Source organism: Adiantum capillus-veneris, chromosome 12, assembly GCF_014529385.1.
Source record: "Adiantum capillus-veneris isolate H3 chromosome 12, ASM1452938v2, whole genome shotgun sequence".
In the NCBI taxonomy this organism is placed as follows: domain Eukaryota; kingdom Viridiplantae; phylum Streptophyta; class Polypodiopsida; order Polypodiales; family Pteridaceae; genus Adiantum; species Adiantum capillus-veneris.
In genome coordinates this window covers 1032888-1047366 of record NC_140942.1, presented here as the reverse complement: position 1 = coordinate 1047366, position 14479 = coordinate 1032888, and the positions used below count along the sequence as shown (strand labels likewise).

Sequence of the window (14479 nt, the reverse complement as noted above, 5' to 3'; positions counted from 1 at the left end):
AGACAACATTAAACTCATTCAAATGTCTGGAAACACTGTTACATTCTTTCTTACAAAGCTCAAACGGCTTCTTCATCAAGTAAACCTTAGTACTTGCACTTTTGCTCTCATATGTACTCCACAATCATAAGGCACGAGAAGTAGCTTTATCAACAATAGTAAAATACACTAACTCTATAAGCTGTAAACAAATAGTGGATTTCGCTTTATCATCAAGTGATTTCCAGTGGTCATCTGTGTAATGATGTTTTGGTGGTGAACGGAATGCAACATGAGGCCCGCAACCGTGCACTTATTGGCAAAGCCTAGCCTATACAACAACCTGCATCCCAACACATTGCAAGCCACCGAACGGCTTGCATTTGCATGTGCTCTTGCCACTATGGTTCGTTGTTCCCGTCCGATTGCACATCATGACATTACGGTAGAGGAGGAACTCGATGTGTAGAGGATTGGTAAGAAGAGATTCTCATACCTTATCTACTACTGCGAGCAGAGTGGACAGTTGATCTGGAATGAGGACTTCCCCGCCATAGCCAAACCTCGGATACACTCGCAACGGATGCACAGGTCTTGCGGCTCTGCAGGTTTGATCGCAACCAACGGTCTGGCTTCTACCCGCCATTCTGAATAAGGGGAGGCTACCCCGACCCCGGTACTATGGCGATGGTGGTGGCGACCTCTGTAGAAGCTCTCCTCCCATCCTCAGCAGGGTTGCATTCTCTGTCTCTTTCATCGGCTTCAACAGCTGGGAGCCTGCAGCTTCCCTTGTCGCCCCTTCATTTTGAACCCACTGCAGGCTGGGGGCGGTTTTTCCAGGTCCGGGCATCCACAGCTGCTGTTGAATCTACTGCTCGTACGAGTGTTGCTGTGGTGCGAATCGGCACTCGTGGAAGGTATGCCTTCTTGTCTCTGTCTCCGTCCTCTATGAAAAGCTTTCTCTGCTTCGAATCACTCGTCCGGAGGCTAGTTTTGCTTGTAGTTTTTTTTCCCCGAAAGAGAACAGATGGATTGCATTCAGAGTGATTGGGCGACTGGAATAAAAGCACAGGATTTTGCAGTTTTTTTACTGTTTGGAAATCTGGATTTGAGTATGACGATTAACGTCATCTGCAATCTCATTTAGCAGTCTTAGCTGCACGGCTGGTTTTGTCACAGAATGGGCCACAAAACTAAGTAAAAATGTAGTCTTAGAAGTGCTTCTTCCTCTGTGGGAGAGTTCGGTTTTTATATTTGCTAAGCAGTTTTGCTGTGGATGTTTTTCAGCCCTTTAGCCCTTGCTCAGGCCTATGAGACTCGTGACAAGCTTCAGTCAGCACATCCAGAGCTTGCCGAAGAGGGGGCACTTGAAATTGTCATCATTAAAACGACAGGAGACAAGATTTTGAATCAACCTCTTGCAGACATTGGTGGCAAGGGCCTATTTACAAAGGAGATTGATGATGCTCTTCTTGGAGGGTGCATTGACATTGCTGTTCATTCAATGAAAGATGTTCCCACATACCTCCCCGAGGGCACAATTTTGCCTTGCAACTTGCCAAGAGAGGATGTGCGAGACGCCTTTATTTGCCCAACGGCGTCCTCATTGGCTGAGCTCCCAGCAGGAAGTGTCGTTGGGAGTGCATCACTTAGACGACAGTCACAGCTACTTTATCGCTATCCCTGTTTGAAGGTTTGATCTTAATAACTTATGTTGTCTTTTATTACTGTCCAGTCTCAAGTAAAAGAAGTATTCTGTATATTGCTTCCCAGCTTGAATGAAGTATTTTGTATTGCCGTTGGTTCTGATCAGGTTGTGAATTTTCGAGGAAACGTCCAAACAAGAATTAGGAAGCTTAGTGAAGGGAGTGTTCACGCAACATTACTTGCTCTGGCAGGATTGAAAAGGCTCAGCATGACTGAGCACATTACTGCTATTCTATCCACGGAAGAGATGCTACCTGCTATTGCGCAAGGAGCTATAGGAATCGCTTGCCGAACTGGAGATGAGAAGATGGTCAGTAGCTTTGTTTTTCATTGTATTGAAAATGAGCACAATTTCTTATGCATCTGCCTGTTCTGATTTGCTATACATTTTGATTTGTACTCCTGTCTCTTAGGCTGGCACGGATGCCCTCTTAGGTCAAGTTCACTTATATTGTAGCCCCAAGGCTGTAATCTTTGATGATCTACACTACACAGCTTCTGAGTGTAAAATTGGTGAGGGTTTTCGAGTTCGTTAATGATGGCAAGGAGTGTAAGGCTAAGGGTTTGCATGTACTTTTCTGTTTCACAAACTGCCCATAATTGTATGCATACAATTTGCCCTGTTTCTCCAAGGAGGCATGGAGGATGATATCATCGAATCTTGGTCTAGGCCCATCCATAAGAAGTAAAGGTTTTGAGTAGAGAAAACTTATATATGAGTTGTTGCTTTCACAGGGGAAGTACCTTGGGTCCCTCAACCATGAAGAGACTAGGCTAGCTGTGGCCTGTGAGAGATCATTTTTGGAAACCTTGGATGGGTCGTGCAGGACGCCAATTGCTGGCTATGCCTTCCGTGACAAGGATGGCAGTTGCAGTTTTCGGGGATTGATTGCATCACCAGATGGTTCAAAAGGTAAGTTGATTCTGTCTGGATGCTTTGTTGAGACATTGTTTTGCTATAGCAGTGAGCATTGAAAGTTAAGGTACCTACCAAAAAGAGTGCTTTTTGGGCTTTTTAAAGCCAGAAGGTGCTCATAAAGCCGTGGAAGCTATTATGTCCACAAGGCTTGCTACAACTTCGTGTGAGCTACAGTATGTCTTGATCTTTCTTTTTCCGATTTGCAGTCCTGGAAACACAAAGAAAAGGATTATATCAGTACGATGATATGGTGGCAATGGGAAAGGATGCGGGACAGGAGCTGCTAAACAGGGCTGGCCCTGGCTTTTTCGACTGGTAGCCATACTGAACAGCTAAGGGTGCAAATTCCATAGCGAAGTTTTGATAAATTACATATTCCTAGGACGTTTCGGCATATCACACTGTTGTATCACTGCTCACTTGTTTGTGGAAAAGAGAGCATCCAATGATGCTTTGCAATTGAGGTTCCTCTGAATTGGATCTTGCTGGCCTACCCTTGTCTAAGGACTAATAGTATTTAAAAGGTCATGGAAGGTTGGGCTGATGGTATCTGGGTGTATTCAATGGACCATCTCATGCCCAGGCTTTCTGTTGGTTGTATGATCTCTCTCTCTCTCTCTCTCTCTCTCTCCCCCCCTTAAAGTTCTTCTCTCTCTCTCTCTCTCTCTCTCTCTCTCTCTCTCCCCCCCCCCCCCTTAAAGTTCTTCTTCTTCTTCTGAGGTCGCTTTGGCCTTTTGCTTCACAATTTTATTTCACTTCTGTGCGTTTGTTTGTCGGGCAACTTTCAGTTTGGCCGATGAGTCATGACATACTCTTAAAATGCCGGGGACTCCTTGAAGACCTCCTCTGCTTCGTCACTATGGTACTGCACTCACCCTCCGCTCCTTAAATCTGTAATCGCCCTCGTCTTGTCCTAGAGCTTTAGAAGAGAGTCGTGGCCTCTCCTGCGTCGCTAACCTCGGTGCTCGCTAAAAAAATGGGAAAATTACCATGTAGGGTAAAGAGGCCAATAAGGGACCCGTTAAAACATGGGGGCCAATAGAGGGACATTCAATTTGAATGATCTGAATTATTTTATAGGATTAACAGTTTTCAATGAAATTGATATGAAAAGATAGGTTTAACCAAACTCTTGCCATTCCCAATGCCATCCTAATCATGATTCCCATAAACATTGGTAGTATTTTCCATTTACTTTTAAGGTGGCCTTGTTTTGGACCCCGGTCCCTTATTGGCTCCTTTAACCTACTCAAAGTTCAAAATTTTCCAATATACTCTTGCATCATATTGGTATGGATTTACCCTGATTTTGATTTTTTGCATATTATAATATTCATGACAAGGAGGAGTTATTTTTAAGTTTTCTAAACAAAACTATTCACGATTGCACTCACAAAAAGAGGCATCCGCATTTGTAAATGATAAACAATTTCATTTGAAGAGCCCATAATACCATATGAAATCCTAATTCTATCATTTTCTATTCAGGGAGAACTAATCTTCCCACAAGCAGTTGCAAAGAAATTTGTCTTTAGAGATGTGTACAAGGTAAATGAGGGGTATTTTGTGACTTTTGGAGAAATTAAAGGGTATCTTGGGAATTTCTAGTTAAATATGAGAGGTATTTTGGGAGTTGTTTAAGATTGAGGGGTACTTCGAGAATTTCCACGAATTAGAGGGGTAATTTGGTAAATTTTTCCAAAAAAACATTTAATTTCTTTTATTTGATGCACCGAATGGCTCACATGGGGAGGTGCTTATCCCTTTCAAATATTAGCCATGAAGTATGGTTGGGCAAGGACTGTGTACCATCGTGCAAGAGCCATGCATAGGCATCACCATGGCCACCTAATTGATGCACAACGTGTTGGGATCAATGGAGATAACTCATAGCAACCAATTAGGAACCTCCTCCTTGGGTGACCCACCCCAAGACGACGATGCAACCGAGTGTCCACGGGTAGGAGCCTTTAGAGAGGTTACCCAACGGGAGATTTGAACCCACAATCCGTAGGTTGAGAGGCCAAAGCCTTCTGCTAGACCAACTCTTTGGGGACCCAGAAAAAAAAAACCATTTGGGGCAACTATATTAAAAAAGAACTTCGAATGAAAAGAATTTTGAACTTTACTTTTTACTTGGGAGTTCTGGTGCATACCCTGCCAAAAGATAAAGATGAAGCGTGCTTTACTATAAGATGTTATTTGTCTCCACATCGTGTATAAAGGATTGGTGAATAAAAACCTCTTCTACACAAAAGGTAAGCTTACCTTTAGTGGAGACCATTTTAGTGGGGTCGAGCATAGGTTCAAGCCTAAAGACCCCCCCCATCAAGCAAGGAAATGAGTCACTTGATGCAAGAGTACCTCAAAGCTATTTTAGAAATAGTGATCCCTAGTAATGCATATTCCTCCCTTTGCTTGATTGGTATTGAAGTAGCATCGTGAACAAATATGTAAGCATTCTTGTTCTCCTATACCTACGGTGGGTTTGTTTCAAGCTAGATCAACTTAGAAGAATAATGTTTTGAATCTACCAAATGTGGGGTATTCCACATAAAAAAAGGTATAGAAAGAACCTCGAGGACATGTCATAAAAATATATGTCCATTCATTCAAGCCCAAGTATTGTGAGCATTTTTTTGTGAATGCATGAAGTTTTTGGTAGCTTCTTGCTAGGAGGAAGTTTTGGGTTATTTTCACTAGTCAAAAGATCACCTCTTTATGGGTGATTATAAGAATGTGTGTCAATTCAAGCTTCCCTAAAGATTTACCCCCCTACATACCAAGCACGCTTCTAAGCCCCAATTGATTGCCGGTTTGAGATCCACCTCACAAGTAGAGGGAATAAAGAGCAATTGCCGTTCAATTAAAACATCTCAAGTGAATAGCCCACTATGTTCTTTTGTCTTTAGGTATTTATTTTACTTAATTGACATGATTCTGGGTAGAGCAATTCTCTGAGAGGGGTACTTATGGGACCCAGAGTAGTATATAAGAAGCACCCAGGCCCCATTGTATCATCATCTAATTCATTGTAGAGTTGGTTGGTTCAACATTCTCTCTCTCTCTCTCTCTCTCTCTCTCTCTCTCTCTCTCTCTCTCTCTCTCTCTCTCTCTCTCTCTCTCTCTCGGCTCTATGCTTTCGCATCGCTTACTTTGACATGGTAGCAAAGCCTTGTGGGAGAATGAGCACACATTGAAGAAGACAACAGAATCCATGTCTTTTACATCTATGCGTTTTGGTGGTGTGGGATCCATTGCAGCATTTTAGATTGCTAAGGCACTTAAGGCTTGAGAGCGCTTCTCACTTGCATTGTGAAATGCATCAAGATAGTGGTGCTCTCCAACACGGGGAGGTGGCCTTCAAATGCGTTTTGAAATGCCTCGAGATTGTGAAGCCCAAGGCATGATCTGAGTTTCAAAAAAGGACAAAGGCAAAGGCAAGCTTGACAGGACAGCCGTGAAAAGATTCAACTTAGGAAATCGGTATGGCACACGTGGGGGCGGCCATAGTGGCCATGATGCCAGATTTCTAGCTAGGTGGTTGTGGTCGCAAGTTGCTTCAGCGAGAGAGAGGTTCGTGAGCAGCAGAGAGGGGCAAAAGGAACTTCCAATACATGATTTGGACCCGTGTGTTGGAGTTCAAGTTATCGGTGTTTGAACCCATGAGTCGGAGTTCAAGGTACATGCATCAGACAAGGAACCAACACACCGTATACAAAGCACCATGGATGTGTAACAAAATCCATTGTTGTTGACCGGATTATGGACAGGATGTGTTCCAAAAGTTCATTGTTTAGGAAAGTTTGGACGTGATGTGTTTACAACTCACGGATGGGGTTCTTGGACGTAATGTGGTCTACAATTCAATTTTTTGTGAGGAAATTGGTGCTCATAGAGGCATTCTATTTAAGGATAATTTGGTGGTAGCAAGTGCGAGGTGTACCAATAGTAGACGTCACTAATGGGTGTCCATGGTAGCTTCTTCATCGACTTGGTCTTCCTACATATGTCCACTATGAGGCGTATTAAAGTTATAGCATCTCAAGTGAATAGCCCAATGTTCGTAATATTTATTTTTCCTTTAGGTATTTATTTTACTTATTTGACATGATTCTAGGTAGGGAAATTCTTTGAGGGGGTACTTGTGGACCCAAAGTAGTATATAAGAAGCACCCAACCCCCATTGTAATTCATTGCCTAATTGGTTTTGGTTCAATAGTCTCTCTCTCTCTCTCTCTCTCTCTCTACACTTTCACATCGTTGACTTTGACAAGTGCACCCTTCAAGAGAGTTCCACTATCTAATTTGTGAGCTCTTGCAAAGCTAACTTGTCTTAAGGCTCATTTCCCTTTCCACTAGATCCACTTTTTTATATATATATGGCTTTTTGGCATTCCAAAATAGGTACCAAGGAGAGCGCTTATATCTTTTCACAAGTAAATGGGTAGTCTTGTCATACCAAACACGAGAAGATTGCTTCATCCCATACAAAGCTTTCTTACATTTGCACACTTTATCCTCTTGTCCTTTCTTGACAAAACTGCAAGGCTGCGTTACATAAACTTTCTCTCGCCATTCAAGAAAGCAGTAACAATGTATGACTGATGTAAATCCCAACCAAAATGAGCTGCCCCATGCACATAGAAAACACAAAGTAGTCATACGACAAGTGGGAGCAAAAGTCTCTTCATAATCTATGCCTTTTTGTTGTGCATAACCCTTTGCAACAAGTCGAGCCTTATAGCAATCAATCTCACCATCCGGCTCGCGTTTCAACTTGTAAAGCCACTTCATACCAATGGCCTTTTTGTCAGGAGGCAAATCACATAGAGTCCATGTGTCATTTTCTATAATTGCATCATATTCTGATTGCATGGCAGCCATCCAATTTTTTGAGTTATGTGCTTCATAAAAAAACAACGGTTCCTCAACATCACATAATCTGATACAGCAATATTCAGATTGCATGGCAGCCATCCAACTTTTTGAATTATGTGCTTCATCAAAAGACAGACGTTCCTTAACATCACATAAACTAGACACAATCAAAGCATAACAATCTGATGCATAAGATGCATGACGAGAACTTGAACGAGTACGACTAGACAAAGGTGCATCCAATTTATTGTCACACAAAGTATGCACCAGCCGTTCAGGCATACCTCTAGCCTGCTCATTCTCTGTCCTTTACTCATCAAGTACATCATGTACATTTGCATTAGTAATAGGCTCATCTATAACACTTTCACAAACCCCCATATGCTATACATTTTCCTCATTGAAATTTACATTCAAACTTCCAACACTGAAAAGAGGCAACAAAGTGTCATAAATGTCCTGTGAGCTTACATTACTGTCTCTAGTACATGACAACAAGGACTGAATAGAATCTTCCACAAACACAACATCCAGTGAAACCAAGATACACTATGATACAACCTGTAACCTTTGCTTTCAGCATTATAACCAACAAAAATACATTTGACAACCTATCATCCAATTTTCTGCGCTGCGTTTGTGGCACCAAAACATATGCCAAACAGTAAAAAACACTCATGTGCTCAATAGAAGGCTTTCTATCAAGCCATGCTTCATATGGAGTCATAAATTGCAAAGATTTTATAGGACACATGTTAAGTACATACGTGGCACATATAATAGCCTCAATCCAAAACGAATGTGGTAAAGCTTGACTTTTGACCATACATCTTGCCATTTCCATAAGAGATCTGTTTTTCCTCTCAAAAACACCATTTTGTTGAGGTGTATACAGAAATGTACATTGGTGTTTTATACCAAAACTAGCAAAAAATGCATTGAATTCATGAGACATATACTCCCCCCTTGATTGGAAAGGAGGGTGTCCATAGTTTATTTCGAGACATTTTTAGTCATAGCCAGAAATTGCTTGAAGCACAAAAGCACTTCAGAATTCCCCTTAAGCGGATACACCCATGCATGGTTGGAATAATCATCAATGAAAGTCACGAAGTAAAGGTAATTGCCCAAGGACAGAGTTTACATGGGCCCACAAACATCACTATGCACAAGCTGCAACCTGCATGTGGCCCTAACTGAACTATCCTTTGAAAACTTCGAACCTCGCATCTAACCCAAAATATAGCCTTCAAAAACATGTTTGAGAGGTGCTTCAAGAGGCAGCAAAGAAGCAACTATGTAATTCTACCCACACTTGTCGTCAAAAGTGAGCTTATATAGCCCACGACATAAAATGTCAGATGCAACAATTTCATCATCAAAACTAAGATCATGTACTGTACATCTGTCATCCACAAATTTGACTACAAGATAAAGTCTAGCAAGTGCAGATCCAAACAGAAGATTCTTCTTGATCCTAGGTACATACAATGGATCAACAAGTGTGAAAGAATTGCCATTTGCAGCATTAAGCACAATCTTTCCAACTCCTCGAACCGGATAAGAAGCATTGTTGACACAAGTGACTGAATTCCCATGAGGGACAAACTCAAGAGAGGTAAACAAATCATGATGTGAGGTAATGTGCTTTGTAGCACCAGTGTCAAAATAACACACATGTGAATCTGCACCAAACTGACATGCATGCATCATGGACAACATGATTATAAGTGCACTCTACAGTAAAAGCCCATTCTGCATCAACATTAGCATCGCAGTCTCCTTTCACAAAAGACTCAACAATAGCTGCATTTGTAGTGGAACCAACATTAATAGTGGAACCAGCCTCTTTCTTCTTAGCCTCTTTGGCCTTCAACTTAGGACACGTCTTGATCAAGTGATCATTAGCATTACAATAATGGCAACGCATCTTCTTTTTTCTCTTTTCTTAAGAATTCCCAGACGAATTGCTGCCAACAGAAGCATTAGGAACAGGTGATTTACCACTCATAGAAGAACCATGAGAAGTGGCTACATTGTTGTTACCACCTTTTCTTTGAGCAACAATGAAGGCATGTTCAACTGCACAGTGTCTAGTCCTTTTTTTGTTGAAAAGTGACTCTTGCAACAACAATGTGCATAATATATCAAACTTGAAAACTTATGGATTTCCTTGGGTCATAAGTCTCCAAGTATCAGCAAAAGTCTGGTAAGAATCTCGCAAAGCATCAAGAAAGTTTGCACAAGGGAACTGTCAAAAATGACCACCTGCAAAAATAAGTTGCTCATTGATATCCTTGACACTAGCAAGGAAAGTGTCCATATCATCTTCCTCATGCATAATCTCCGACTCTAGCTCTTTACACAACAATGCAATTTTAGCCTCATTGCAACTTGCATAAAGGCCACCCAGAATATCCCAAGCCTATTTTGCAGATTTCGTTGAATGAATGTGATGAGTAATAGTGCGCTTCACATATGACACAATCAATGTATGAGTCTGTACATCTTTTACATCCTAGCGAGTTTGCTCATCCGTAGGCAAAACAGCTCTGTCAGTAGCAATACTGCCACCAAGCCCTACAACATCCTCAACATCACCTACATCCTCAGAACTAGGACGTACATCAATGCCTTGCACAATATTCCAGACACCCTTTGACACAAGGACATGTTGCATCATATAAGCCCACATAGGGTAATTGTCCCTATCCAATCTATCCTCAACAACAAACATCTTGAACACATTTGTGTTGTTGTCAGCCATGGCAAATGTTTCACTTGATGTGAAAACAGTATGAAAAGAGGAGAAATGAAGTAGAAACAACACGTGCTATATAGCACAAACCGTACAAGACTGTAAGGGACCCATTAAGCAAAAAACAACACTGACAATTTTTTTTCACAAAATGATGAAATAGCCTGCACAATACTACATGTAGCAGAAACAGAGATCAAAATGAGCCCGAATTAGAAACCTGAGCAGGCTTAGCTCTACGAGCCATCCCGAGTATTTGTCAACCTGTTGACACTAGCAAAAGCTCACAAAAATTGAAGAAAGTGAGCAGGCATGTGCTGGAACTTCTGGATTTCCTTGGGTCATAAGTCTCCAAGTACCAGCAAAAGTCTGGTAAGAATCTCGCAAAGCATCAAGAAAGTATGCACAAGGGAACTGTCAAAAATGACCACGTGTAGATATAAGTTGCTCATTGATATCCTTGACACTAGTAAGGAAAGTGTCCATATCATCTTCCTCATGCATAATCTTCGACTCCAGCGCTTTACGCAGCAATGCAATTTTTGCCTCATTGCAACTTGCATAAAGACCACCCAGAATATCGCAAGCCTGTTTTGCAAATTTCGTTGAATGAATGTGAGGAGTAATAGTGCACTTCACATATGACACAATCAATGCATGAGTCTGTTCATCTTTTACATCCCAGCGAGCTTGCTCATCCATAGGCAAAACAACTATGTCAGCAGCAGTACTGCCACCAAGCCCTACAACATCCTCAACATCACCTACATCCTCAGAACCAGGACGTACATCAATGCCTCACAAAATATTCCAGACACCCTTTGACACAAGGACATGTTGCATCATATAAGCCCACATAGGGTAATTGTCCCTATCCAATCTATCCTTAGCATCAAACATCTTGAACACACTTGTGTTGTTGTCAGCCATGGCAAATGTTGCACTTGATGTGAAAACGGCCCGAAAAGAGGAGAAACGAAGTAGAAACAACACGTGCTATATAGCACAAACCGTAGAAGATTGTAAGGGACTCGTTATGCAAAAAACAGCACTAACAAAAATTTTGCACAAAATGACGAAATAGCCTCCACAGTACTGTCTGTAGCGAAAACGGAGATCAAAATGAGCCCGAATCAGAAATCTGAGCAAACCTAGCTCTACGAGCCATCTCGAAGTATTTGTCAATTTGTTGACACTAGCCAAAGCTCACAAAAATCTAAGAAAGTGAGCAGGCATGTGCTGGAGCTACTCGTGACTAAAGCCCGAGACGACGCAACCTGCTCTCATACGAATTGTTGGAATTAGGGTTGCAAAAAAACACATAGCTTGGAGAAGACGAAGGAAGCTCAACGCACACAACAAAGAGTGTATTACTTAGTGTGCAATGGAAAGATAGAGAGCCCTAAAGTGATGGGCGTATGTACAATGCATGGGGGGAAAAACCTTCTAGTGAGGGAAAAAATGGCCCGACGATCGTAAGTGTGTTCACACACATCACTACCACATGTATACGGTAACAGAGAGAGAGAGAGAGAGAGAGAGAGAGAGAGAGAGAGAGAGAGAGAGAGAGAGAGAGAGAGAGAGAGAGAGAGAGAGAGAGAGAGAGAGAGAGAGAGAGAGAGAGAGAGAGAGAGGGGGGGGGGGGATGTTAATACTATGGAGAGAGAAGAATTTACGCCCGTGTGTTTGTTCTTTAACAATCCATGAGTACTTAATGTTCTTCTTTGTTAAGTTATACAATGGTCCCGCTATTTGAGAGAATTTTGCTATGAATCGTCTATAGTATGCACACATACCAATAAAAGCTTCTTAGCTCATGTAGAATTATTACCTTGAGCTTTGATGGATCCATACGGATACCATCTTGAGAGATAATATGAACTAAGTATTGAATTTCTTGAAGGAAAAATTCACTCTTCTTTTGATTTATAAAAAGCTTGTTCTCCCTTAGAGCTTGAAAAATTACTTGGAGATGTTTCTTGTGCTCCTCCAAAGACTTGGAGTAGATGATGATATCATCAAAGATCACTTGAGTAAACTTGTGGTGGGGTCTAAAAATTTTCTCCATCAAATGATTGAATGTGGCTGGTGCATTAGTCAAGCCAAAAGGCATGACTGTATATTGATAATTATGATATCTTCATTCACTATCCTAAGTGAAGTAGGTAGAGCCTTGTAGCTTATCAAATAGATCTTCGACCCCCGGTATGGGAAATCTATTTTTCATAGTGATATGGTTTAGTGCTCGATAGTCCACACACATACGGTATGTACCATCTTTCTTTTGCACTAAAAGGACTAGAGAACAAAAGGGAGAGGAGCTAGGCCTCACCATCCCTTTGTCTACCAATTCTTGTACTTGCCTCATGATCTCCCCTTGTTGAGCTTGTGAAACTCGATAAGGAGGCTTGTTAGGCGGTGAGCTTCCTAGTAAGAGCTCAATTCGATGGTCATCATCCCCTCGTTTTTGAGGTAAGTCTATAGGGATATCATCGATAAAAACATCTTGGAATCCATTTAGAAAATTAGATAAGTCTAACTCTTCTTGATTCCTACCATTTTCATTCGATAAAACATGAGGACCTTTTATGAATCGTTTGACAAAAATCATGTATGCAGAAACTGATCTTTTTATTGATTTATCAAAAGATGGAGAATTTACAAGGGGTATGGTATGACCAGGTTTATTAGTATCTATGTAAATTTTCTTTTTCCTTTACTTGAAATGCAACCTTCTTTCAGGGAACTTTACATCAACAACCATACGGTCAAACCATGGTGCCCCTTGGATGACATCTTCATGTTTAAGAGGAGAGATGAATCTTCTTTGTCAACATAGCCTTGGACGTGAAGCCTCAATTTCCAATCAATGGAGTAATTGTTGCTTCTTGCCCCTTGAAGGCTCCATCGGCTACAAGAACATCTCCCATCTCATGAGCTTGAATGCCTAACTTAGTGGCCAACTCCGTTGATATGATTGTGAGTAGAGCCAGGGTCAAACAAGATGAAAGCATCATGCTCCCTTACCTTTTCTCAAGCATAGGAGAGAGGTGATCCTTTGCAATGAGCATCCTCTTTTGGAGCTTCAATCGTCCAATGAGCATTCATCAACCCAATGGCTTGCCTGCTTCTTATTCGCCAGAAGACAAAGGGGTCCAATGAGAGTTTAGTTGCATTATTAATTACCTAAATCTCTCACAAAAGGGAAAAGGGTGACACTTGTCACAAGGCTATCACTTATGCTTCTCAATTATGATTGGCTAAGCTTTGCAGGGTCCAATGAGGTGCCAACAAGAGTATTTTGCAAGAGGGGTCGACCAAGAGAGAGAGGGGGCTGATTTTGGCAAGGCATTATCACACACACACTCACACAATCTCATGTGTGGATCAAGAAGACTCTCTCTCTCTCTCTCCTTCTCAAGCTTTAATGAAAAGCTCATCATCTACTCCAAGCTTGTAAGAAGGGAGGCCTACACCAACAACTCTTGGCTTTGTGATGCAAATTCAACCAAGAGCCAAGCTTCAATGCATGCTCATCTCCTCTACCATGCTAATTACTAAGCTATACTAAGCTTTTATGAGTGATTATGTGAGGAGATATACTTATTTCTCGTAAGACTACTCCTTCTTCCTCTCAATCTACTCTCATACCCGCTAGCTCTCACCATCTTCGAAGGTGTGTGAGGTCTTGGGTTTGAGACCGTGAGGAAATTGATGTTGTGTTTTATAATTGTTTGCTTAGTGCTTGAAGCTTCCATCTTCATTTCGCTAGCTAGTTATTGAAGGAACACAAAGAATTGTATTGTAAAATGTTTCCCTTGATGGGGGAAACCTATAATACAAAGCCTGTTGGAGGGGGGACCGGCTCCATGTAAATCAAGTCCTCAACTATTGTCAATAGCTTAACTTCTCTCTCTTTTGAAGTATTGTTCATGCCTATCTAACTAGGTGTTATGCTTTTTGTTGCTCTCTCCATCTAAGCAGTCTTGCTATGCTCATAAGGAATCTATTCTAATGAAATGCTCATAAGTATTGAAGTATTGTTCATGCCTATCTAAATAGGTGTTATGCTTTTTGTTGCTCTCTCCATCTAAGCAGTCTTGCTATGCTCATAAGGAATCTATTCTAATGAAATGCTCACTATGTTTATGCTATTTTCCGCTACACACAAGTTACTAGGCCATTAAATGTTACATTGGTATCAGAGCACAAGGTTTCTCTTTTCTTGCTCAAGA

At 41.4% G+C, this 14479-nt stretch overlaps 1 protein-coding gene across 1 annotated transcript; it reads left to right on the top strand.

The window, feature by feature from the left end:
* Positions 1-455: 455 nt before the first annotated feature.
* On the top strand, positions 456-3208 carry HEMC (hydroxymethylbilane synthase). Its single transcript, XM_086524751.1, has 5 exons — positions 456-896; positions 1267-1672; positions 1793-1996; positions 2422-2599; positions 2812-3208. The coding sequence occupies exons 1-5, from the start codon at positions 661-663 to the stop codon at positions 2922-2924; spliced, it is 1137 nt and encodes a 378-aa protein (XP_086380877.1). The 5' UTR covers positions 456-660; the 3' UTR covers positions 2925-3208.
* Positions 3209-14479: the final 11271 nt, after the last annotated feature.